Raw genomic sequence first — 23,713 nt, forward strand, 5'->3', positions numbered from 1 at the left:
AATATCAAGTTAAACCAAGAAGAGATCAGTTATTTAAGTAGAACTGTATAAAAAGCAATGAGATTAAAGCAATTTTGAAAACATATTTTAAAAGTCTCCCAATTAAAAAAAAATGTTTAAGTCCAGATGGAGTCACTACAGAATTCTACCAGACTTTTAAGGAAGGTAAAACCAATGCTTCTCAAATTCCTTAAAATAGAAGAAACATTTGAGAATCGTTTTTACAAAGTCAGTATTACTTTAATACCAAAAGAGAAAAAGATACAGTACAAAGGAAACTATAAAACCACTCTCCCTGATGAACAAAGATACAAAAATCCTCAACAAAATCTTGCAAACTGAATACAAGAGCACCTGAAAAAGAGATCGAGTTGGACTTGTTCCAGAAAAGTAAAGATGGTTCAACAAACACAAATTAGTAAGTGTAACCTACAGCATAAACTAACTCAAGGACAGAAACCACATGAGCATTTCATTTGACAGAATCATTTCATGACAAAAGTACCAGTGATAATAAGGGTGTGGAGGACATAATAACATAATATGAAACATAACAGGAATGTAGCTGAAAGGCTATATATGACAAAGCTATAACCAACATCATGCTTTAAGGGAGAAGAATTGAAACATTCTCATTAAAACCAGGAACAAGACTTTGCTGCCACTTTCCCTACTCCTACTCCATGTAATGCTCAAAGTCTTAGAGCAATAAGACAAGCCAAGGAAATACAATAGATACAAACAGAGAAGCCACAGAACCCTTATTTTCAGATGATATGACCCTAAAGACTTCCCCAGAAAACTCCAAAAATGATCAACATTTCCAGTAAAGAGGCAGGATACAAATTTACATACAAAATTTAGTAGTCTTCCTACAGACAAATTACAGACATGCTGAAAAAGAAATCAGGGTGATGGCCACATGCACGATAGATTAATAACACCTTGGAATAAATCTAAGCAAAAGTGAAAGATGTCTACAATGAAAACTTTAAAACTCTGAAGGAAGACATTAAATGGGAATACACCAAGACCTACAAAAGAACAAAAATTGATAAACCCCAAGATTAAGAACACCCGCTCCTCAAAGGATGCCATTAAAAATGAGTATGATGGAAAGCTATCCTAGAAGGAGTACTTCCAGTTCACCAAGGGAAACTGAGGAAGGCCCTGTTGATCCTTGAGATTTATGTTTTGGTTTACATGTCACCTCCTCCGGGAGATCGTCGAGGAATGTTTTACAGCCTCCCTATCTAAATGTCTCTATCCGTTGTTTCATACTAAATAATATGTGTCACTGTTGGGAGTCTGCTTGTCAACTCGTTGATTTGTGTTGTTGTTTACTGTCTATCCTCTGCTAGGCTGTAGTCTCTGAGAAAAAGAACAGGGCTTTCTTCCAAAGCTGGGAGGTGGAAATGCACACACAAGGACAGCATACTCAGTTGCCAGACAAGAGGTGAGTGCACACAACCCGTGGGTGTATGCAGTAGAGATCTTGCAATGGGGAGAGGTTTCTTCCTCCCTGCTCACTACTATCTACATGATCTCAGCCCCTGGGCACTGTGTACCGATTGGGACAAGTGGGTGCAAAACATGAAAGGTGCTGATCCTGCTCTTCTTACAGCTGGCTGCTCTGAATGTACTTCAGATCTAGCAGATGTTCTAGTGGATATAGGAACACACAACATTCACACCTTCAAGCTTTGAGAAAATAAATTGAACATAAGATCCTCAAAAGCCAAGACCAGTAAAGCCTGAGGAAGCGTCACATCTACTGTACTGTCCAGTATGGTAGCCACCAGTCACTTGTGGCTATAGAGCATTTGAAATGGGGTTTTAGCCCCTTGGCAAAATGTGACACTTTTAGATAACTGGAGTTAAATACACCATTAAAATTCATTTCAAGTCTTCAGTAGAAGATTTAATTTACACGTATGGCTTTGTAGTGGATATCGCTTAGTGGATATTGCTATTCTAAATTAGTGAGATGAACTCTTCCACACTTTAAAAACTAAAAATATAATTCTAGTTTGATACTTACAAAATGATAAAGGTAATGCGAATTGTAGCAGGGATGCTTTCATCTGTCTTTTCCATCTTTTTTTGTAGCTCTTTTTTTATTTAAATTTTTTTTCATTTTACATACCAATGCCTGCCTCTTTCACATCAGTCTCTCCCTCCCTCCGTCCACCCCGCCCTCTCACCTTCCCTCCCCCTTTCCCTCTCCCTTCCTCTTCTCCAGCCCAGAATCCAGGCTGGATTGAAACATGTGACCGATACTTAAATGTTCATAACTGTTTACTCATGATAGCTCACAACTGGAACTAGTCCAGATGCTTTGCCATGGGTGAAGCACAAACAGTGCTGAATCAGCACAAAAAGGAAGGACTTACTAATACATGCAATAACTTGAATGAACATCAAAGAAAATTTCCCAGTTTAAAACAAAGTCAATTTCAGAATCTTTTCACAGGCTTTTCCTTTTTTTAGTCCTTTGAGGATTTCACAACTCATGTAGTATCTTCTGATCAGATATACTCTCTCCTCCAATCCTACCCCTATCCTCCTCACCATTTTCCTTTCCCGACTCCGGTGCTCTTTTTAAAAAGCCACTGAGTCAGCTTGGTGCTGCCTGTGGATGCATGGGTATAGACCATCTCCTGGGTCATGGGCAGCCTCTCGGGGCCAAATCCCTAAATAAAACTGACTTTCCCACAACAACTGACAGCTGCCAGTAGCTCTCCAGCTAGGATGGGACTTCATGAGCCCCTCTCCATTCTTGCTGGGATTTTGTCTGACTTGATCTTGTGTTTGTAGTCACAGGCACTGTGAGTTCATGTGTAAAAAGGCCTTGTTGTGTCTGGAAAATACCTCTAGCTCCTAATTTTTCAACCCCCCCTTCTGTTATGATTCCTGGGCCTTTGAAAGAGGGACTATGATATAGATGTCCCATTTAGAGCTGAGCTCCCCATGTCTCTTATTCTGTGCACATTGACCAGTTGGGGTCTCTGTATAAATCACCATCTACTGAAAAAAGGAGTTTCTCTGATGCAGACTGAGAGATGCACATGCAACTTAGGAAGCAGCTTATTACTACATCAGGTTAGCAGAATAGTGGTTGCAGGTCCTCCCTAGGGTCTGTAACTCAGCCAGCTCTGGGGTTTTGGCTCTGTTAATGGTACCAAGCATGAATTCTAGCTTGTGGGTTGGACTTCAAATCCAATCAGAAAATGGTTCCATTTCAAAATCATTTATTGTTCCGTTTATGTAGCATAAGCAAAGATGAGCAGTTGCTGAGGACTAGCTCTGGTGGGTTAGAGAATGAGCTCGCTGCAAACAGCAAGTTTGAACTTGGTGGTATAAATCCCATGTTCTGACTGTGGTAGTAACTATAAAGCTGCATGTCCTGGTTAGTTTTTTGTCATCTTAACACAACTAGAGAGTCATCTGGGAAGAGGAACCTCAGCGGAAGAATTGCTCCCATCAGGTTGGCCTGAAGCCAACTCTATGGAGGCATTTCCTTGATGGCTGGTTGATGTGGGAGGACCCAGCCTCCTGTGGGCACCACCACTCCTAGGCCAGTCCCTGGCTTGCGTAAGAAAGCAGGGTGAGCAAATCATGAGGAGCAAGCCAGGAAAGAGCATTCCTCCATGGCCTCTGCTTCAGTTACTGTCTCCAGATCTGTGTCTGAGTTCCTGCCCTTATGATGGACTGTAATTGTAATCTGAAATAAACCTTTTCCTCTCCAAGTTGCTTTTTGTTAGGGTGTTGTCACAGCCATACAGAGCAAACTAGAATGTTCTACTTGTGTTAAAGTTGCGTAGAACAAGCACGTATACACAAATGAGTTTGTGCACAGCTGGTTAAGTCTAACATGCTTCTCTTGGGAGCAGAGTGAAGGGGGAATGGAACCGCTCTATAAACCTATTTGTAACTTCCTGTAAACTGTTTCAAAATAAAGGAGTTTTTAAAATCAAGGTCATGTTTTTTGATTTCTTCATTTAATAACTGTAATTTTAAAGGCCTTTCTTATTATTGTAATAAAATTAAAGTTATGTGAACTAATGGTCACACAGTGAATGTAACATTGGAATTCCCTGATAATAAGGTTATAGAGTTCTTGTAATAGCATAATGACACAATATAATTGTACATTCACTTGACTAAGCTCGAGGCTACAAAGACAGAAATAAACCTTAATAAGGTAAAGAACTTAGTTTGTATTCTCATACTTGCTTTAGCTAATGAATTTTGTTGGTATTTGGTGCTAAGAATCAGACCCAAGGCCTCACACAGGCATCCCACCACCAGGCTGCAACTTCCCTCTGAGTGAGTCAGTCTCTCTCTCTCTCTCTCTCTCTCTCTCTCTCTCTCTCTCTCTCTCTCTCTTCTCCTCTCTCCTCTCTCCTCTCTCCTCTCTCTCCTCTCTCTCTCTCTTGGTTTTTCAAGACAGGGTTTCTCTTTGTAGCCCTGGCTGTCCTGAAACTCACTCTGTAAACCAGGCTGGCCTCGAATTCAGAGATCCATCTGCCTCTGCCTCCTGAGTGCTGAGATTAAAGACATGCACCACCACCTCCCAGGATATCTCTTGACCTTTTAGAAATCAAGTACAAAATTATGTTAGAGTTGACAGTTTTAATAAAACTGATGGAATTTGAATGAAATAGGCATATCTGATTAGATTGCTAACATTTTGGGGAGGTGTATGTTTTAGTTGTTTAACCTAGTTTGGCATCAAACTATCCAGCTCGAAATGCCTACCTCTGAAATGAAACTGAAACACTTATTCAAGATGTTCAAATACTGGCACATTAGGAACCATCTAGAAGCTCTACTCAGAAGCCTTTATGTCTGTAACAGCTCCTGTTATTTCTATAGCATGATAGTGGAAACTACAGGGCAATAAAATAGATTGTTATCTCTGGTCTAAACTAACCTATACCCTAATACCAGTTTGTATGCTTACATGTGATCAGTACAAAGTAAGTGTGCGAAATGGTATGCCACATCTAGGTTAGCTCAGAAGGCTTCCATTATGGTAGCATGTGAGCTATGGCAGGCCAAATGTGTGAGGATGGGATTATTTCTCTGGGTTGCACTGAAACAGTCTCAAGTTGGGTACAATAACCAGTGTAGATTGACCTGCTAGGAATCAGAATTCTGAACCACAAATTGGGACAGATAACCAACAAGTGTGAAATTATGGAAATAAAACAGAATTGTATTCTAATGCCATGAGCAGTTGATAGAGGAGCGTTTAGCTCATCATGCTTGAGTTCATTTACCTTCACTGGGTTTGATTTCCTGATGCCATGTTGGGAATGTTCTAGTCCCTATTAGTTTGGAAATCTTGCTGTACTTTTCCATGAGTACATGGAAATAGACTATATTTCACAAATCAGCTGGTGTTGCAGATTCTGCCTCTTAGTGTCAGATAGAAAGTCACATTGACATGAGTTATTTTAGAGACGATACTGCTCACTAACAGAATCAGCCAGCTAAGCCGAAGCAAAGTCACTTTGGCAAATGAGAAAGAGGTGGCAGCATGTGTGTCCTGCTCTGCAGTGTCATTCTGACTCAAACATGGGCAGATGTTACAGTATGGGACAGTTTATTCAGCCATAGGAAGCTGCCTTCCCGGGTGTAAAAATACCCAGGAAGCAGTTTCCTTTGTCTCACTCTGTTAGGTTGCCTTGTTTCTTATAGCGTTCTATATTCGTGTGCTGGCCATCGCTCTCCCAGAAACAGGCTCGTAGCCACAGCTTTAGAAGCATATTAGCTGTTCTCAGTGGGTAAGATGCCAGCTAATGTAACTATTGGACCACAGTAGAAACATGCATTTATTTCCTTAGGTTTCCATTTGCAAGTAGAAAAGGAACTAAAAGAGAAAAGTTACCTGGCCTCTTCTCAAGGCCACTTTTTTCTCCCACACATGACTTTTACCCATGTCAAGAGCTGTTGCTTTGTTTTCTTTGAATCAGATTCTCCTGCTCTTTCTCACTCACACTCTTGAGCTCCCTCGACCTCTAGCGCTCTCGCTCTCTCTCTCTCTCTCTCTCTCTCTCTCTCTCTCTTACTTTTTTCTCTCTTGTTTCCCCTCTCACTATCTTGCTCTCTAATCTCTTGATGTCCCTCTCATTGGTTTGGAACTGGCTGTGCAGAGCAGGCTGGTCTTGAACGCAGAAGTACGTGCCTCCTCTGCCCTCTCAAGTGCTGGTATTAAAGGTGTGCACCATCAGCCTGGCTGGACCACATTTTTGGTTGTGCTGTGCACCATCCTTTAGGAAATTCCTCCTTTCCTGTACCCTGCTGTTGTCAGCTGATGTATTGCCTGCTCCTTGATCTGTCCTGTGGATCTCTACTTTGATCTTTCTTGCATGTGTAGACATGGTAGAGCAATAAACCAAGCCACCATGGTGAGATACCCACTCACACCTGAACCCACCGCACAACATAGGAGGGACTCGCCATAGAAGGCAGTGCCAGGTAATCTTCCTAGAAAACTGTCCAGAGTTTCATAGTCCACACCCTCATTAATGTGATTAGCTGATCTGTACGAATGACATAGTATTTTTAGTGTGTGTTTTGCTACCTTAGTGGTGGCTTATGTTGGCAGTGCTGAAAACATTGGTGAAGGGAAAACTTGTTAATTTTTCTGATGGATGATTTGCTCTGACATTTTTCAAGAAGGTATATGAAATGTAAGTAGAACTGTGAAGCCATTTAGAAATTAAATGGAAGGAGAGTAATGGCATTGAATTACTACAATAAATTCTGGTTTCACTCTAGGGGACAGAGTACCATTAGAATCATTAAAATGTATTCGCTAACTGTTAAATACTTTCCACCCACGAGCGTGCTAGTTTTAGCTGCTCTGTCCTCCAGGTCTTTTGCACGCTTACCACTTAGAAGGCAGGCCAGTAGCCATCTTAGAAATGCTACCAACCAGGTCATGCTGCACGTTTACATTCACTTGTCTCTGTCATACAATTTCAACAAAACCCAGAGGACTCCACAGGTATTAAACTTTTCATATTTATATGAGAATGTAAAAGTATAATTTAAGGCAAAAAACAAAAAAGTGCATTATTATAATAGCCCAGTCCATTTTCCTTGTTTCTTTTCAAAATTGCTAGTGCATTTACATCTAACGTTTGGCTAGGGGGTCATACTCTCGGAAAAGTTGTTTTCTTTTCACATACTAATTTTCTAAAAGAAAACCAGTTTTTAGAGGATTGTGATTTAATGTCTTCTGTTTACAAACTTTGAATTTTCTTTACAGAAATAGATATGTTAAATAAAAGTCTGACAATTTCCCAGAGAAATAAAGTATGCCTGGAAGAGGAAATGAAAAATCTCAAATTGTTGTCAGATGCCGCCATATTGAGGTCTCAGCAGATGCAGGTGTCCAAACAACATGAAGTAAACTTGCAAGCCAGATGCTATGATCTGCAGAAGGAGGCGCTAGGTAAAGAGAATTCCTTCTTGATGTTAGCAGCTAGCTGTACCGGAAATGTCTGCCGCCTTCTTAACGCCATAACAGTCTGTGTTAATTCATTTGTCTTGCAAATATGCCTGATAACAACCGTGATAACTGTCTGTGCTCTGTGTTTGTGGTTGTCCCTTGCTCTCTTACCATTGAAAGCAGCAGAATTAAGTGGGTATGTGAGAGACCTTTCGAGTACAAAGTACGATCTCAGCAGAACAAAATGGGATTTACTTTGCTGTCGCATTATCCCTAGGGGATTTTTGGTCTAGGTTGCAAAAGGAAAATGGAGCATATGCTGTGTGTAAGAGGAATCCAGATTTTATTTTCATTTTTAATGTTTTATTTCTAAAACTTCAACAGTTTGTGGAGGAAAGTGATAAGGTTTTCAAAACTTCATGTTGAATATATAACCCTGAATTGTAATATGCTTTGTAATTTTTGTTGTCATAAAATGCATGACCTTAAATGTACCATTTCAAACATTTTTAACTATTCAGTTCGGGAGTTTTGAAGTATATTTATTTACATTTTCTGCAGTAGATGTGTGGAACTTTTTCACACTGCAAAACTGAAACTTTGTAGCTACTGGATGTTCATTTCCTCTCCTCCTCAGCTCTCAGCAGCCGCTGTCAACTTTGTTTCTGTGAGTTTGACTCTCCTAACATGGTACAAATAAGTGAGATGATGTGGTATTGGGTTTTTTTTGTTTTTGTATCTGGGGTTTTTACTTATCACAATGTCATCTGTGCTGGCACACGTGTCAGAATTCCTTTCAGTCCTGACTGGATACAGTTGTCCGTTGTGTGTGTGGGCACTCCTGGTTCTTTTTCACTCATCTTCCTGTGGACGTCTGGACGGTTTCCATCTCTTACCCATTGCATCTGAGGCTGTGGAGAAGGTGGATCTACAGATAGCCCTTGGAGGCCTTGCTCTGGGATCTCTGATGAACACCCAGAGGCAAGATGGCTACATCATTTGAGCGGTGCCCATACGGTTTCTCTAGTGACGATATCATTTGACGTCCCTGCCATAATGGCGCCAGGCTCTTGTCTCTGCACCTTTAGCAACATTTAATGTTTTGAGTGGTCATTTGCATCTTCTATGGGGAGCTGTTGTCTGTGTCCTTTGCCCATTTTAAAGACATGGCTATTTTTGTTTTGTTGTTGTTGAGTTGTACAAGTGTCTCATAAGTGGGACATATAAACTGCTTGTCATGTATGTGGCTTTCCCATGACATAGGTTGTCTTCTCAAGCCATTTATTGTTTACTTTGATGCAAAGGCTCTTCCCAGCTGAACAGGCCCCGTTCTGTGTTTTACTTTTGTTGCCCATGAATATGATGTCATAGCCAAGAAATCACTGAAAAATGCAATATTCTAATTTCTTCACTTTTCTTTCTCAACATGAATCCAGAATTTTAGACAGTTTGGGGAATAAGTCTAAGGAATACATATTTCTACCTGAAAGTATTGAAAATTGTCCATCAAGATAATGATAAAAAAAACAGTATTTTAATCGGAGTGCATGATGTGAAATCCACAAAGAGTCAATAAAAGAAAGAAAAAGGGTGATATTTTAGAAAGATTGAGTCTTGAGGCAGTGTGTTAGGAAGGAATGAACACACACTAATGCCAATCCAGAGAGGGATGAGTGTTGGAAGAGAAAAGAAGGAGTCATGCATTCAGTGGCCCCATGAAGTCAGAACAAAATGTGAAATTTAATTTAAAAATTGTAATTTTTATATGTGCATATGGGGGGGGTTATTGGTGTTCCCCGGTGCACATGTGGAGGTCAGAGGTCAGCTCACTGGCATTGGTTCTGTCCTTCTACCATGGGGCTTGATAGTAGGAGCAGATACCCTTTGAGCCATCTTGCCAGCCCAATAAACTGTAATATACACCAGTGATCAGTTATTTTTCCTTTGTCTTTTGGTTGCCTATTTAAAGTGGATTTATTGAAGGTTCTCTTGGTAGCAGTTTGTTTTGTTGGAGTTTGGCTGACCTGGACCTCCTGCTCCTCTTGCTTCAGCCCCCGAGTGCCTAGATTCCAGATGTGTGTGGACTTCCCAGCTCCTCTTAAGCATTTTGTTTGTTTTTAAGACAAGGTTTCACTGTGTGACCCTGACCAACCTGAAACTCACAGAGATCCACCTGCCTCTGCTTCCTGAGTGCTGGGATTCAAGTGAGTGCCACTACTCCCAGCCTCCTCCTGATAATTTTAAAGAGCACTTTGAATAGTACGGATGTCAAGTGTTTTATATATTCAGTTTTTCTAAAGTGCATTTTTATTGAATATTTATGGTATCACCATATCAGAGGATTGTATTTTGGTATAACTAAATGGTGATCTTTTTTTTATTGTTTCTGATTCGTTTTAGTTAAAACATTACATAATGTACATAATTTTAGGATCCTTTCATTTAACATATTTTTGTGTGATATGAGATTGAATGATTCAGTTGTATTCTTTTCCCACTGTACTAGTTTATGTGTAATTAAATCATCATTTTTACCATCTAGCAGTAGAATTTCCTGTGTGTTAGTGTCTATTACTACATTTTCTCTTGTTGTACTAATTCATTTCATATGCCATTAATATTAATTTTAGCCGAGTGCCTTATTAACCCATTCTTGCAAGTAGTATTTTTTTCTGATGTTCTTTAAATATATTTGATATGTAATTATTTTCCTCTTAAACCTTTTATGTGTGTGTGGTAGGGGGGGCAGTGTACATATGTGGCAATCAGAGGTCAAAGTTAGGTGTTTTCCTCAATTGATTACCATCTTATTTTCTTAATTTTTAATTCTTTTTACAATTACCTATTTTAATTTATGTGTATGAATGTTTGGCCTATATACATGCATGTGCACCAGTTGCATGCTTGGTGCCCTCCAAGGTCAGAAGAAGGCATCAGATCCTCTGCAAATGGAGTCACAGATAGTTGTAAACCACTGTGCCAGTGCTAAGAAACAAATTCCGATCCTCTGGAAGAGCAGCCAGTGCTCTTAACTGCTAAGCCATCTCTTCAGTTCGTTCTCTCTCTCTCTCTCTCTCTCTCTCTCTCTCTCTCTCTCTCTCTCTCTCTCTCTCTCTCTCTCTCTTTCTAAGACTGGGTCTTTCACTAACCCTGGAGCTCACCACTTGTCTCTTCTGCCTGACTGTCAGCACCCAGAATCCTCTGTGTATGCTTCTCAGCACTGGGTTACAGTTGGACCACACTGCCTTCCCAGCACTGGGTCACATTGGACCACACTGCCTTCCCAGCACTGGGTTACAGTTGGACCACACTGCTGTATCCAGCTTTTTAATGTCAGTTCTGGGAAGTTGAATTCAGGTCAGGCCTTCATGCTTTTAAGGCACATACTTTACTGACCCATCCATCTTTTCAGGCCCTGTCTCTTTAAATTTTAAGATAATGTTATTACCTATTGTTGGAAGGCTCTGACAAATCCCTAGTAAAGTTTTTTTTCTCTAAATTTTATACCATCTTCTACATAGAAAGTTACTATTACACATAAACTTAGGACAATTTTTTTTATTTTTTTGAGACAGGGTTTCTCTGTGTAGCTTTGGTTCCTGTCCTAGAACTCACTCTGTAGACCAGGCTGGCCTTGAACTCACAGAGATCCACCTGGCTCTGCCTCCCCAGTGCTGATATTAAAGACATACACCACCACCACCCAGTTAGGATAGTTCTTATTACATTATAATCCCAGTAGGGATTCTAGTTAGAATTGTATTATAAGCATAAAATTTTAGAGAATTGATTTTCTCATCTGAATTCTAGTCATTTTTATCTACAACTCAGGTTTTCTAGGTATGTGATTATACTACCAGGTGCATACTCTCATAGTCTTAGCAGTTCTAACAGTGGTCAGAAGTCAAAGTTCAGAGTCTCTTGTAAGACCTAGATGGTCTCTTTACCTGTGATCCCTGTGCAATTAAAAAAAGTTACGTGCTTCCAACATACAGTGACATATAGTAGGCATTCCTGATATAAAGGAACACAACAAAGAATGATTGGCTCAGGGCACAACTTAGACCAAAGCCAATCCATCCATAGCCAGTATCTAGGGTACTTGGTAGTGTTATCTGGACTCCAGTTGATTTGGTGACTTCTAGTTCTATTGTCTGCAACACACATAGCCTCTCTCTTAGGCCTGCTCCACTCTGTGCTCTAATCCCCTTTCTTTGGCAGACTCTTCATGCTCCTGGCATCTCCAGAATCCTGGAGTCTTCATCACACCTTAAATTTCACTTCAGGCCACATGATAGTCTCTTAAGGCTGCCTTGCAGGGATTCTGACCCTATCACAGATTGCCTGGCTTCAGTGGCTTTCTGAAATTTTGGCCAAACTCCATCATCCTGTGGCTTTTTCATTTTACACTCTTCCAAAAACATGTCCATGTGGATGACACTGCTAAGCTCTGCTGATCACTCAGGGTGTAGTTTTGGCCCCTTCTGCAGATCAGTAGTGGCCTCTGCATATCTCTGTAATGGTTCCTTTTAATTGTCACATTGACACAATCTAAAATCACCTGAGAAGAGTCTCAATGAGGGATTATCTAGATCAGGTTGGCCTGTGGACATGTCCTTGGGAGAGTCTCTTGATCACATGACCTGAAATGGGAAGACCTGCTCACTGTGGGTGGCACCATTCACTTGTCAGTGGTCCTGGATTGTGTAAGAGTGGGGGAATAAGTGATTCATTGCTCTCTGCTCTTGACTGTTGATGTGGTTTGACTAGCTGTTTCAAGTTCCTGTTGAGTTCCTCACAATGATGGACCATAATCTGGAATTGTGAACCAAATAGACCCTTTCTCCTTTAAGTTGCTTTTATTGTGGAATTTTGTCAAAGCAACAGGAAACAACTAAAACAGCCTTAGTGGCTGATCTTGGAAAAACACTACCAGTTTTAAGCAGGTGTCTCAGTTCAATCCCTTTCCTTTCGAATGAATTTCCCTGTTACATGTTGACACTCCTGGTGGGCAGTACTTTCACTTGAAGTACTGCCCTACTGTTCTAGTGCAGAGTTTCTCGTAAACAATTACCTCTGCCTTGTCTGCACATTTTTTTCATATATTTCTTCTCTACCTTACTGTAGATCTAAGAGCAGTGAACACTTAGCATGGTACAGCCTGGGTCTGTTGTGTGACACTATCTCTTGGGAGTAGTGAATAAACAGTACTCACCCTGAATAGGGAATATTCTGATGGCAGTTCTAAGTAAGAATCCAACTTGGTGAACCAGTTACTTTATTGGCTTACGTACAGGAGCGTGGGTGAGAGGTTAGAGTATGGACAACTTGAAAAAGCAGCTGGTCAACAACAGTCCCTCCTGTGAGGCTGTGACTCACACAAGCTGGAACTCTGCAGCTCACTCCATGACTTGCAGGTGGTGCAACAGGCCGAAGACTCTCTTCTCCCAGCTTCCCAGCATCATCCTAGGACATCCACATGCACACATATGTGCATACATACCTGCTGTGGGATGTTAATGTATGTCCTGTGGGAGCCCTTCTTGGGTTCCTTGTGGCGTTACCCAGCAGGTTTGCATAGAGGATGATTAGGACCATGGGCCTGAGTGCAGGTGTCTGAGATGGTCTGCACTTGGCTGTACTGGGGGATGGTCTGTATGTCAAGTTGCTCTGATTGGTCAATAAATAAAACCTGATTGGTCGTGGCTAGGCAGGAAATATAGGCGGGACTAACAGAGAAGAGAAAAGAAAGAACAGGAAGGCAGAAGGAGACACTGCCAGCCACTGCCAGGACAAGCAGCATGTGAAGATGCTGGTAAGCCACGAGCCACGTGGCAAGGTATAGATTTGTAGAAATGCGTTACTTTAAGATATAAGAACAGTTAACAAGAAGCCTGCCACGGCCATACAGTTTGTAAGCAATATAAGTCTCTGTGTTTACTTGGTTGGGTCTGAGCGGCTGTGGGACTGGCGGGTGACAGAGATTTGTCCTGACTGTGGGCAAGGCAGGAAAACTCTAGCTACACATACCTACACATGAGCAACCACACACATGCAACATGTTTCTGCATGATCCACACATTTAAAAGGAAAAATAAGAAAAATATATCTTAATATGACTTACTCCAAAAAGCCCAAAGTCTCATAACTTAAAAAGAGAAGCACTGTCTTTTTACAGGGGACAGGCCAAAGATTTTGTAAGCAAATTCCACCAAACTTTCAAAGAACAGAAGATCCTAACTTGACAGAATCTTTTTTTCCATGCTAGGGACCGAGTCTAGGGCCTTGTGCTTAGTGAGCAAGTGCTCGGCTACTGAGTTAAGTCTCCAGCCCCTACATAATATTTTTCAAAACAAAAATTGAATGCATTTCTCAGTTTATTCTTCAAGGCTAAAATAACTCTGTTCTCAAAACCAGATGAAGGGATTGGAAGAAAGGAATGCAATAAGCTTCTTTAGATTATGAATATTGATGTAACAATTTTCATAAAATCTGAGTAAATCAAAGCAACATTCTTTTTTGCTGAGCACCCAATCAATTCTTATAAGTTCCTTTGAAATATAAAATACAGTCTTTCCAGATTTCTCCGAACTAATGATGCTGAACATCATCATTTTTTTTGTCCCTAGCAGCCCCTTTCAGCTGCTGGCACTCACCAGGCCACACATCCTGATAGTTTCTGACATCTACCGAGCACTAGCTATTTGCCCATCATGCGCTGAGCATTATCTGTTCCTTCATTTCATTCACAAATAGCTCCAGGGGTTAATTATGATTATTATGCTCTTGTTACTAGTGGAGAAATTCAACATTAGTCAAGTTAAATAATTTGTATTAAGTTACAAAACTAGTTAGTAACAAAGATAGGGCATGTCTTAACTGAGACAGAGGCCGGATTCAAGGAATTAAATATAGCATTTCATTTGATAGTTGGTTCATAACTGAAGCCATATGTACAGAGGTAAATACTCTTCCCAATGGAAATTGCCATTTTAGAGTGCGGACATCATTTTTTGAGGACTTTGGAGAAACTAGAAGTATGTATCATTTATAAAAAAAGGGGGGGAGGGGTGCCACCATTTCTTAATGAGTTTCCATACAGAAAAGGGAATAAATCTTGTTTCTTTCCATCTCCCTTGACTAAGACCAGACATTTAAAGTTTGGGCAAACAGATTTCAGAATACTGCTTTCACAGCTTTTTAACAATGCACAGCTGTCTTAAAGAAGAGGAGCTGAGTCTGGATATGAAACTTTCAGGTATGTGATCAGAGGTTTGGGAGGAAGTTAGGAAACATTTTCAGCTACTTTTTTTTTGTTAGTGATTTATTATGAGAATGAACATGTCATTTCTGAACTGAGTGTATGAAGTTGTATTTAAATGACTTTCTTATACTAGGGCCTGAGACATTTCACTCCAGTGTAGAGTTTTGATTTTATGAACTAGAAAAGCAGGCCTGTGGTGGCAAGTTCTACCTAAGAGCTGCTCCGATGTTCCTTCCAACAACAAAATTCCTCTCCCATATAACAGATTATCTCCCTGACCTTGACTACTGTAGTGGATGGTGGCCAGGCTATATCTTCCTGGACACTGGTGAAACCAGGTACTGATTCTTGCCAAGGGAAGCATATTGAAAATGTATAAGTAGAAGTTGCACAAAATAATTTTATGGAGCTAGCGATGATGAAAATATAAATGATTGTGAGATTCTTTAATGTGTGAACAATAGATCCTCTTAGAAGCTGTGATATTTTGGAATTCAGTTGCAACATTTCTTCTCTCAAAATAAGGCATTTTCAAAGTTAAATATTGTAAATAAGATCAAAGAAAAGAAAAGCAGTTAGTGGACCAGGTTTCCATGTATTAACACAACTCTAAAGTTCAACAGGGCACTAAGGGCACTGTAAATTGATATAGCTCCCAAGAGTAGTTTGTATCTGTCGGAACTACAAACGCACACCCACTTGATGTTGTAGTTCTTTTCCGGGATTACCATTAGCAAATGGAATAGAAGGTGTAGGTGTGCAGAGTCATTCCTGGAAGCAGTAACGGCAACAGAGAGCGAGCCACCTCACCGTCACACTAGGTTACTGGTTAGAGAGCTTGTGTGACTGTCAGACACTAGTTTCCATGCAGCTGGAAGAGAGGAGCCAACTGTCTTGTCAGCCCAGGAAAGCAAGAGGCAGAGCCTGCATCTGTGCCTTAAAAGCCTTTGCACACATGTGTACAGACATCTGTACATGTAACTATGTACAGGAAACTAAGAGCAGTGTGTACCTGCTTGAGAGTGATAGGATTAGGTGAGAGGTAACTGGGGGAAGCCTTTGGAAACTAGATTTTCTCCAGCAGGTTGAGATTCTTATTACCATCTTGCTATTTTAACTTCTGCCATTGTTACCGTACCTTTGCTATAACTGAGAACTCATCTCAAGTTCACATCTCTATGACTGTACCTACATGCTTTCTCTGTTCCAGGGTCCTTTCCAGGGTACCCACTACATTTATTGTCATGGCTTCTTAGGCTCCTCTTGATTCTAAAGTTTGTCAAACTTTTTTGTTGTTGTTTCTGACTTCCTTGGACATTGAAGGATTCTAGTCAGGTATGTGTAGGATGCCCCTCTATTAGATTATCTGATGTTTTTCTTACAGTTACACTGGAGTTATGTGGCCTGGGAGAAGGAAAAGCCCAGAGGTAGAGTACTGTTTTCATTATGTCTTGTCAAGAATAAACACTACCAGCACAGTATGATTTACGACTATTGATGTGGGTTGACCTTGGTCACCTGGCTTCCCCATGGGAAAGTGACTTCTTTCCCCTTCCCATACTGTCCTCTTGGAAAGGAGCTTTCAGGGGACTTCAGCTGCCCCTCCTTTAGGGAAGAGATCTGTAGGACTTATTTGGAATTTTCCATGCATGGGAGAGTAACCTCTTCTTGAATATTGACTCATCTGTGTTTATATTTAGGTTATAATCCAATAGTTTTTTTTTTTCTCAAGCTGTATAGCTTTGTCTTATTGAAGCTCTTTGGGTTGACTCCTGTGTCTCTGATATATTCCTATCAACACGGAGTTGTTCTTACTTTCTAAAACCACAAAGACTATTCTAACACCATCTTGTCCATTCCATGTCTCAGTACTAGAACCAGCTGCTTCTCCAAGGAGCTCCGATTCCTTCCATTGCAAGATGCTATTCCAAACCAGGAAGTCAGTGCGTTTGTTCATATGGGTACTATTTACTTTATGTGCTCTTAGGTGACAGAGCAAAGACTGTGCTAATGTGTATGCACACATTTCTATACATGCTTCTGTAACCATCTACAGCTGTGTGTAAGACTAATGTGGGTTCTTATTAATGTTGCTTGTTAAGACTGCATGAATCATCCTACCCCCTTCAATGGGAAAATTATTCCATTTTTCATATTTTAAAAACTATTTCAAATTACTAAAATATATGTTTTTTATAAAATTAAATAAATTTAAAAATAAAATAATGGGCCATTTTTTTCTTTAGGCTTAGGACAATTAAGACAGATTTGCTGAAATACATTGTGTACTTAAAAACCTTTCTCAAAGTGAAATTGTTCCCCTAAATCAAAGCATATTTTCAAATTTGGTTCTTTGAATTTGGCTTATAAAATAAGCAATTTCTTTGAATATTTTAGTTTTCTAAGAGACTACTAAACCTGCTGAGAACATGGAATCTCATGTTCCCAGAGAGTGAAAAGAAATAACCTTTTCTGAAAGAAGTGCTGGTGAGCACGGGATTTTCAGGGATAATGACAGGAAGAAAGGTAAGACATTTCCCTCTGGGGACCCCCCTGCCACTCATTCAACTGTCTCTAAGTACGTATTCTCTCCTGTAGTCCTCACATACTCATTCTGGGGACTCATTTGGATGAGTTTATGATCTATTAGACATAGAGTGGTCCCTAGTCCTGCAGCTGAGATTCGAACCCAGGTCTTTGTTAAGCCAAAGCCTGTGCATCCCTTTAATCATTGCACTTGGAAACTCCCACTCCTTTTCCTTAATTCCACAAAAAAGGAGTTTCTCTCCCCTTACAAAAATGGGCCATGGACCTGGCAAGTCTTATAAGGCAGTGCTGTCCGGTCACCTGACGCCAGGAATATGATTACAGGAATATCTGGGACTGTACTACTGATGTGTGTGGTGGCATGCAGGGTTGGGTAAGTGAGGGGATTTGTTTTCAAAAGTACATTCTTCCACATCTGTCCTATGTCTGAGTTACAGTTGCCAAGATGGGAAAACTCTCATTGTGCTCCAGTTGGTTCTTATGACTAGGCCAGTTGGCATTAGCTTAAAAAATACTAACAAGGAGCTGGGCGGTGGTGGCACACGCCTTTAATCCCAGCACTAGGGAGGCAGAGCCAGGCGGATCTCTGTGAGTTCAAGGCCAGCCTGGGCTACCAAGTGAGTTCCAGAAAAGGCACAAAGCTACACAGAGAAACCCTGTCTCGAAAAAAAAAAAAAAAAAAAATACTAACAAGGAAATGCAGGAAAAGGATGTCTACACTGTAGCATGGTGGACTTTGGTTTTCACTCAGAAATGCAGTTGTGAAGTTTCTTAGTTAACAGTTGCCATGTGCAATTCAAGCAAAGTTATTGAAAGAATAATTTTAGGTGTTCAGAATCTCTGAGAAGGTTGAAGAACTGGGCTTAGAATGTAGCCAGGAAGAGCCAGGCAGTGGTGGCGCACGCCTTTAATCCCAGCACTTGGAAAGCAGAGGTAGGCAGATCTCTAAGTTCCAGGACAGCTTGGTCTACAAAGTGAGTGCCAGGAAAGCCAGAGCCACACAGAGAAACTCTGTCTTGAAAAACCAAACAAAAAAAAAAAAAAAAAAAAAAAAAAAGGAAGAAAGGCAGGCAAGCAGGCAGGCTGGTAGCTCCCAGTGAACACACAGCTGCTATGTCTCAAAGCAGTGGAGCCCTCTGACCTGCCACCCCCTCTGGTCCCCAGGCCACTGGACGCTGGAAGGAATGCTCTACTGTTTCAGTGGTTGGTCCCAGTGTTAACATATCCGATCTTGGGAAAAAGTCTAGAAATGAGGAGCTGTGTTTGGCCGCCCACACCTCTTGTATGTGGTTAACTTATACTGTGTTGCTGCTGTAAGTGGTCATGTAGTTGCAGGTTAGGCAAATCAGCAAATCTGGAAGTGGAGTTGGAGCGAAATTCTGTAATCAATGGTTTAGGGGTAACAAAGGCAAGTAAGTGACATATGTGAAAACCAAGTTCAGAGAACACACACACCGGGAAAGCTGCACATAGGAGAGCATGTTTGCTGTGTGTGGGGGTGGGAGGGGGTGCGGTAAAGCAGTTCTTAATAAAGATTGCGAAGGACCAGTCAGAGTTCAGTGATAAAAGTAGAGTAATTCTGAGTTCAAAAACTGCCCCAAACCTAAAAGCAGCAGGCTAAAAACAGCATTTATGTCATATATGATATGCAAAGGATTGAAAACCGCACATGAAGGTCTAATTGAATTCTGTAAGGAACACTAAGTACCCAGGCTAGGAGATGGTTGAACACTGAAACAGATTAATAAACGTGAAGGGTCAACTGTTTGCAATTCAACATTTTAACTTAATCCACAGATTTAGCAGTAAAAATTTATTTGTTCATTAAAATTGTTACTACATTTGTTTAATCTATTTGTGATGAAGTAATCTTGAGAATATGTGTTTGTGGACCAGTTCAGAATGAAAAGAAACCTATATCCATGTTGACCATTCACAAAGAGCCAGGTGTAGCAAGTCTTTCTCTCTCCTGCCAGCTCCCAAATAATGATGTGGAGACTTCTTATTAATTATGAAAGCTCGGACTATAGCTTGGGCTTCTTCCTAACTAGCTCTTATAACTTATTAACCCATTTATTGTAATCTATGTTCTATCACATGGCATTACCTCTCTTCCATCTTGCACCTCCTGCTTCCTCTCCATGTCTCCTGGCATTTCCCATGCACCTAGATTCCTCCTCTTCCTTTTTCTCTCCAGAAGTCCTGCTTATACCTCCTGCCTAGCTATTGGCCATTGTAGCTAGAGTTTTCCTGCCTTGCTTACAGTCAGGACAAATCTTTGTCACCCGCCAGTCCCACAGCCGCTCAGACCCAACCAAGTAAACACAGAGACTTATATTGCTTACAAACTGTATGGCTGTGGCAAGCTTCTTGCTAACTGTTCTTATATCTTAAATTAACCCATTTCTATAAATCTGTACCTTGCCACATGGCTTGTGGCTTACTGACGTCTTCACATGCTGCTTATCATGGCGGCGGCTGGCAGTGTCTCTCTTCACCTTCCTGTTCTCTTAATTCTCCTCTCTGTTAGTCCCGCCTATACTTCCTGCCTGGCCACTGGCCAATCAGTGTTTTATTTATTGACCAATCAAAGCACACATTTGACATACAGACCATCCCACAGCAGGCCATTCAGCTTTTCATTACACCAATCACAGCAATACAGCTTCACACAGTGCACAGATATCGCACAACAGCCAAGCATGGTAGTGCAGACTTGTAAAGTGACCACTTGTGGGGCAGAGGCAGGGAAATCTGGAGTTATCCTTGTTATATAGCAAATCTGAGGCTAACCTGACCTACGTGAGACTCTTATACTAGTGAGTGACTGCACTTCTATAATGGACTTTGTGTTATCTGCCAACATTCGGAATAGTATGCCGACTTTTTAAAAATGACAGTATAAGTGTTAGCCTAAATGTAGGCACATACTTGTGATTATGTTACATGGTTTTAAAAAGTTCACAAAAGTATGCAATGCAGTTGTGTTGAAATAGACATATTTGTAAACAGAAATCAGAAAGGAATTTAGATATGAAAATAAATTTTAGAAGATGGAAATATGAGTGATTTTTTCCTTTTAAATTTCTTTCTGATATTTTAACACCAAATGAACTTTATTTTTAAAAAGCCTACCCATCTTTCATAATTAGCTAACATTCTTCCTCTTACCATAAAAATCATGCCCCAAACAACATAGCACTAATTGCAACTCTTCTGCCCTCATTAAGGTCTCGCACTTGCGATGCATAGTCTGTATTTAAGTGGGGAGTTCAGAGAGAGCTCTGGCCCTTCAGTCCTGGAGAGGCTGTGCACTTAGAGACCGGATGCACTTCTAAAGCCAGTGGAATTGCAGAGTAGAGAGCCTCGGTGTCTCAAAGCTGAGTTACAGCATCAGCTTTGTTCCTGGTATTGAGTTCACTCCTAGGTAACACCCACACTCCTGAGACTGGGGGCACATGTACATTTCTCTAGTGGAAACTATTTAAAATAGATAACAGGGTAGACAGATTTATTAGTGCTACTGTCAACTATAATATCGGTACTATTTCCTGTGTGTCGATCATAGAGATACTGCTTTATTTTTAGTGAACAACAACCATAGTCCTTACCATGTTGGGATCTTAGGAGAGAAATTGTGAATACATTTAGAAAAACGTTTATGAATGTATCTCTTCCTTTATCCACAGATACCCTTCTGATGGATCCATAGAGTTGCACTGACAATTTCTTTTAATTTATTTTGCAAGAGTGATAACAGTGGTTTGGGTTTTTTTTTATTATTATTTTATTCTCTGTGTGTGGGTATGTTGCCTGCATGTATGTCTGTGCACCATATTCCTGCCTCATCCCCTGAGAGGCCAGCAGAGGTTGTTGGTTCCCCTGAGTCTGATAGTTGTTGAGTCACCTTGTGAGTGCTGGGAACTGAACCTCCTTCTGGAAGAACAGCTAATGCTGTTAACAGATGAACCCAGATCAACCATTCCTATCAATCCCCTAGTTCGAGCACGCGCGCTTTTGTGTGTTTGTGTGTGTGTGTGTGTGTGTGTGTGTGTCGCAGGCATGCATATACAATAGTGCACACATGGAAGCCAGAGGACAGCTTTATGGAGTAGATTCTTTCCTTCTTCCTTTATGCAAGTTCTTCAGAGAGAACTTAGCCAAGCAAGAGCTCTTACCTACTGACCCATTGTCCAACACCAGTTTACATTTTAAATGTTCCACACAGGCCCCAGTACTGGGTTTGGTCCCTAGATGATTGCATTATTGGGAGACGCTGGAACCTTTAAATGGTGGGCTTGTCTGGAGGAAATGAGGTCATTGCTGTCTTTTGCTTTGTTTCCTGACTACCATAAGCCAAAAAGGCCCTTGGCATGTGCTCTTCATCCTGTGCTATACTGTTTCAGACCAAAAACGAAAGGCCAAGTGGCCATGGACTTGAACCAGTATGAATAATTCCTACTTTGTTGTTGTTATCTTGGATATTTTTTCACCAAAGGAAGGCTAACACAAAACAAAAGAGAATTACCAATTTTGGGAATTGTCTTAGAATTTCTATTGCTGTGAAGAGACACCATGACCACAGCAACTTGTATAAAGGAAAACATTTCACTGAGGCTGGCTTACAGTTTCAGAGGTTTAATCCATTATTGTCATGGCAAGAAACATGATGGCATCAGGCAGACATGGTGCTGGGGGAGTGCTAAGAGTTCTGATCCCCAGGCAGCAGAAGGAGACTGTGTGCCACATTGGGCATAGCTTAAGCATATGAGACCTCAGAGCCTGCCCTCACTGTGACACACTTCCTCCAACAAGGCCACACTTCTTAATAGTGCCACTCCCTGTGGGCCAAGCACTCAAACACATGAGTCTGTGGGGACCATACCCATTCAAACACTACAAAAAGATATCACAACTTCCATCCCAGCTCTTTGAGTGTTGTACATCAAGCTTGGTGCATTTTCCTCCTTCTCCTCCTCCTCGGGATCACAGGGACCCTTCCTAGTCATGCCCACTTTTAATGTTCCCTGCCTGCCTCGGCCTCCCTCCTCACCACTACCCATTTTCCACTTGATATAATGTGATTGGATCTGTGCCTACTAGCCACAAAGCTGTACCTTTCCTCTTCTCACTCATCTCTTCCCATCTCCTGGCCCTGGTTTTGGCAAATATGTATTGGGCACCAGCAGGCCAACCAATGAGCATTGTCTTCCCTTTGACTTCTGGTGTGCATGTGTTTCTCTTGCTCTTCATGGGTGTGGATGAATGTCTTACACCTAGCCTCACCCTGGGTGTATGTGGAGATGCTTTTTACCTCACCCAGCACCTCATATTTCCTTCTGGTGGTCTCCTATCTGCTTTTACAGCCTACCCCAGGTCTCCTACCCCTTTATTTGCATATATACAAACTTTAAGTTAGTATCTTCGTATGAGAGAAAATGTGATTTCTGTCTTTCTGAGTCTGGGTCACTTTACTTAATGTACTTTCCAGGTTCATACATCCCCTGGCAAATATCATAATTAACCTTATCTTTACCGACACCTCAAATTCGTTGTGTGCTAACACCACAGTTCTTTGTCCATTCTTCTGTGTATGGACATCCGGGCTTGTACTGTTCCCTTGTAACAGCAGTTATCATGATAGTTCTATAGTGGGCAAGGCAGTGGAGATTTCCTCCAGAAAAACCCAAATAAAGGCAGGCTGGCACCGTCAGCTCTTTCTTGTTTTTCAGAATCAATCTGTTTAAAGGACACAATGGAAAGATACTTAAATTCACTTTTTTCTATGAACTTTATGAATATTTCATTATAATTAAAAAGCTTAAACCCAATTCTATACATTTGCATGTTTATACTTCTTCCAACAAGTCTCTTTACAGCATCAGGGTTGTAGGCCATCTCTGAGTGCTCAGTATCACAGCAGGCATCCTTCGGAGACAAGTTCACTTTCATCTCTGTTCTGCACTTGTTATTCATATTCTCAGAGATCCTGTATTGTCAAGTTTCCTCTCAGTAAGTAAGTTTACATGTTACACTCTTACAACTAACAAACCCTGAGATTTTAGACATGTGCAAATATTTCACTACATTTTCCTTATAAATATAGTTTGAAAATTCTTGTAGTATCTTATATTCCCATATCTCTTTATTATTTTTTTTTAATTTTTTTACTTTTGGTGGGAATTTTATACGTGAATACTGTATTTACATCGTTTCCACCTTTCCCTCTTTCCTCTTCCAACTTCTCCAATATCACCTCTACTCTGTCTTAAATTATTGACCTCTTCCTTAACTTTATATATACATAGATACACACAAATATGTATACATGTATATGTGCATGCACTTGCATGTGTGTATACACAGAAAACCTATGGAGTCCATTTGCTGTTGCTCATATGTATATATGTTTAGGGCTAACCACCTTGGATTAGAAA

General features: G+C 40.7%; 1 protein-coding gene across 5 annotated transcripts in view; it reads left to right on the forward strand.

The window, feature by feature from the left end:
- Lekr1 (leucine, glutamate and lysine rich 1) overlaps positions 1 to 23,713 on the forward strand; it is a 183,175-nt gene that overhangs the window by 67,547 nt on the left and 91,915 nt on the right. For all 5 annotated transcript variants that reach the window (XM_006972624.4, XM_076574196.1, XM_015989713.3 and 2 more), the window contains one exon: positions 7,283 to 7,468. In XM_006972624.4, the coding sequence (XP_006972686.1) occupies positions 7,283 to 7,468 (186 nt within the window). The remainder of the gene's footprint in view (positions 1 to 7,282; positions 7,469 to 23,713) is intronic.

This window comes from Peromyscus maniculatus, chromosome 6 (assembly GCF_049852395.1).
Source record: "Peromyscus maniculatus bairdii isolate BWxNUB_F1_BW_parent chromosome 6, HU_Pman_BW_mat_3.1, whole genome shotgun sequence".
NCBI lineage: Eukaryota > Metazoa > Chordata > Mammalia > Rodentia > Cricetidae > Peromyscus > Peromyscus maniculatus.